Here is a 4,015-nt window from a genome sequence, read left to right on the forward strand (position 1 = left end):
GAGTAAACTCTTTATTCTTATGGCAATAAGCTTAGATATATGCTTATAAGTTGTATTACAGAGTGCTATTGGTCTGTAATCAAATGGGGAGCTTGGAGTTTTCACTTTTGGAACTAGCATAAGTCTAGTTTGATTTATCTTCTTGCTGAGAAACCCACTCTTGAAAAAATCTTGGATCATACAAACAATATCTTCCTTTATGACATCCCACTATATTAAGTAGAAACCCGGAGGAAAGCCATCCGGTCCAGGGGCTTTCCATGGATCCATACTTTTAAGTGTATCAATAATTTCTGTCTCAGATGGAATCGTTGTTAGTCTGTCACTATCCTGGGAATTGATAACATGTTTAACATGCTTAAGAAAGTCCTCATTCAACTCTGGATTTGAAGAAGTGCTAATTTCCTGAAAATGCTCTGTAAACAGAGATGATAAAGAATTTTTATCCGAACACCAAGCTCCATTCTTGTCCAACAGTGCATCTATCCTATTTCTTGATCTTCTTCTGTTTGCAGTTGCATGATGTAACTTTGTGTTGTTGTCTACTTCTCTGAAGAAATTATCCTTATTCTTTTGTTGCCAGAATTCTTTCTTTACTTCTTCCCATTTGTGAATTTCAGCTTCCACCTCCAAAATATTGCTTGTATTGTCTTGATGACTGGCTGCCTGATGAAGACTATCAAGTTTAGAGTGAAGCTGTTTTATATTTGTATCAATGTTACCAAAAGATTCCATGTTCCAGATGTTGAGGGTTATCCTTGTAATCTGGAGCTTGTGATTGACATTGTGGGCTGAACTCCCTCTTACATTACTGCTCTAAGCCTTGATTATCTGTTCTTTGCAAGTAGAGTCTTGTAACCAACATGAGAAGAATTTCCAATTCCTGCTTATATTAGTTTCAGGAGAATACAGACTTAAAAGAATGAGAGTATGGTCAGATATTCAAGCTGAGTAAGATGAGTTAACTTAGAGTCAGGAAAGCAAATGAGCCAATCATCATTAACCATAGCCCTATCTAATCTATATTTAATTTTGCCAGTACCATGTTTATTGCTAGTCCAAGTGTAGGGTTTTCCATTGTAAGTTAAGTCAACTAGGAAAGCATCCTGGATACATTGTTTAACCGATAGAGAAGTAGAACTTGACCCTTCTGAAATTCCCATTCTGTCTGAAGGGTCGAGAATTACATTTAGATCACCCACCAACACCCACGGTTGGTTAACTTCTAGACCAAGATCCCTTATGAAACTCCATTGAGTTTTCTTTTCATGAGGTTTACAAGAACCATAAACTAAAGATAGAATCCATTCAGGTTTAGAGGGATCATTCTTAACTAAACAGTGTATCATATTCTTGGAAGAATGAACTATTTCTAAGCCAAAGCCATCCTTCCATAAGAGAAGAAGACCACCGGATAAGCTTATAGAAGGTTCATAGGCAGAGTTTGGAAAGTTTAAACTTTTAGAAAGCTTGAGAATCTTATCGGTTTTAACCTTGGTTTCTTGATAAAAATGATGTCAGGATTATGTAATCTAGAAAGGTTTTTCATGTGATTCCTAGTTTTTACATCATTAAAGCCTTGACAGTTCCAGGCAAGAATCTTTATTTTAAAGTTGAACTCGCCTATACACGGACTAAATTATTTAGTTTGCTAATTAATTGACTTTGAGATATAATCCTCGATAACCTTTCTTTCAATATGACACGAACTGATTTATGCAATTCGTGAACTGGTTAATTTCAAAGTTTCCATGATACTTTTTTGCATTTGGGAGTACACAAATACAAAAGGGTTCTGAGTTACGAGACGACTGATTCTTCACGAACAATTTTGGAAAATTCACAAACTGATTTTGGTTTTATGATATTAAATCTATCTATCATAAAACTAAAATAACAAACATTCAGTCCAGTACAACTTTGAATAATCTAAAACCTTGAATAAGCTAAAACATTCAGTTAGTCTCTATTAAACATAGACATTCAAAGTATAAGCTATAGTCGTGAACATCCATACCCACAATGATCTCCACTCATTTTCATCACTTTAATAGAGACTAATGGCAAGAAGACAGATTCACACATAAAAAAAATATTAAAAAAATCTAAAACATAGACATTCAAAGTTTTAATAGAAACAACAAAAAAAAAATCTCTTAAAAATAGTGATTTTAGTAGCTTTGAGAAGTTGAAGTAGAACAATTTGATCTTATATATTAGTTAGGATTTAAAATAAAACAAAAAGAAATATTAAGTTAAATGAAGTAAATAATAAGTAATAATGTGAAAAGTATGAGTTGAAATTCAATATTGATCAGATGAAAGTAAGGGAAACCCTGGGCTTCTCACTCCTTTTTCTTCCTTGTCGCCAACTCTCTTTTAATCATGATCATTTATATTGTGTTTCTCAAGATTAACAAAAAAATGGACATTGAGTTTTGTTTTTTTATACCTAATTAAGGTTTACATCCTTCCTTTCGAGTCGTTCTTGTGTTTTCAAAATTCATTGTCCCATTTCATCGTATTTATTCCACTTCTCTTGGATTTAGCAACTTAAGTACTTGGGAGTTAAATCTATTTTCACTCTTCTTGGATGATTCACTTAACGAAACAAATAAAGACAACAACCATGTAATATATGATAAAATGCAATATTGTTAGCAAATGTTAATATTGATTTGACACTAAAATCATGTATATTAAGCATTTATATCACTCGTGTGCAACAAATACATTAATAAAATAGGTGCGGAAATTGTGCCAAAATAAAATCTAACATAATTTCCTGAACAAAAGAGTGATATTCCTTGACTCATTACTCATCTATCCCATTTATTTATTATGCAAAGGAAAAGATTCATGAATTAGTTAGCAGAACATAACACCAGACTGAGTACATCTTACAGTATGAGTTATATCCTCTGGGATGATGTCCAAAAAGTCGAAAAAGGTTTTTTCATTTCTAGCGTTATTCGCTATTACATGAGCAACATTGTTTCCATTTCTTTTAACATGCCTAATTAACAATATTATTGCCAAAATAAGTTCTGATCAAGTGCTTTATTTCTTTTACTCTCCCTTTATTCTTCTAGAGTACATAGGGGGTTGCATTGATGATAGAAATAACTACATTTAAATAATCTGATTCGAAAACAACATTCTCCAAATTTATTTATTTTTGGCCCATACGATTGCCTTTTTATGGCCACGCATTCAGTCTGCTCTACAGGGCCACATCTACTCTATTGAATTGTCTACCCCTGATGCTCCAACAAAATCTCGTACAATCACGCAAAATTAGCCCAATTCAAAAAAAAAATTGAGACCAAGGAAGCATTTATATTGATTTTAAGTTGATTATCTGTTGGTAGAGACCAAGTTTAATAATTGGAGATAGAGTTAGCAGTGTTTTTATTATTATTATTATATATCCCTCAAAGCAGGGATTTATGATATTTTTAATGCTCATTATTGTAAAAGTCGCATGACTCTTCTTGTTCTGGAATAATTTGGTGCATCTGTTTTTCCACAATTGCCAAGTAGTGATCATCATAGTAAGCACCCCAAATTCCAACGATTCTCCATCTGTATTGTGAGAATTTTTGAACCAACTAATAATCCAATTTCTTTCAGAGATGTGATTATTTTGAATATTATGAACATTAATATTCATTGCTAGCGAAATTGATCTTGCTTCCTCATACTTAATAACTAAATGCCGCAAAGATTTAACTTCCTTGTTGCATAGAGGACAATCAATCTCAATTCCCATGTTTGTAATAATTTAGTTTTTCTCTAATTGGAACACTGTCTTTAAGACATTTTCTTATAAACAATTTTAATTTGTGTGGAGCTTTTGTTTTCCACAGATTTTTTCAAACTTGTTTAGGAACAAGATATTGGTGTTGACTCATGTGATGCTGCTCAGCAGTTAAAGCCTGATAAGTTGTTTTGACTGTGAATTTTCCAGTCCTATTTGGTTCCCAGTACAGGGTATCTTTGCCACATTGAACAA

At 32.9% G+C, this 4,015-nt stretch overlaps 1 protein-coding gene across 1 annotated transcript; it reads right to left on the reverse strand.

Annotated features, from left to right (window-relative positions):
* Positions 1–210: 210 nt before the first annotated feature.
* On the reverse strand, positions 211–735 carry LOC113327850. The gene has a single exon (XM_026574971.1). It carries the CDS (start codon positions 733–735, stop codon positions 211–213), a length of 525 nt encoding a protein of 174 aa, XP_026430756.1.
* Positions 736–4,015: the final 3,280 nt, after the last annotated feature.

Source organism: Papaver somniferum, unplaced genomic scaffold (genome assembly GCF_003573695.1).
Source record: "Papaver somniferum cultivar HN1 unplaced genomic scaffold, ASM357369v1 unplaced-scaffold_107, whole genome shotgun sequence".
NCBI classification, from domain to species: Eukaryota; Viridiplantae; Streptophyta; class Magnoliopsida; order Ranunculales; family Papaveraceae; genus Papaver; species Papaver somniferum.

Bases quoted from the DNA above. Each gene is read 5' to 3' on its own strand.
- LOC113327850 (XM_026574971.1), bottom strand. From the start codon at position 735: ATGGAATCTTTTGGTAACATTGATACAAATATAAAACAGCTTCACTCT.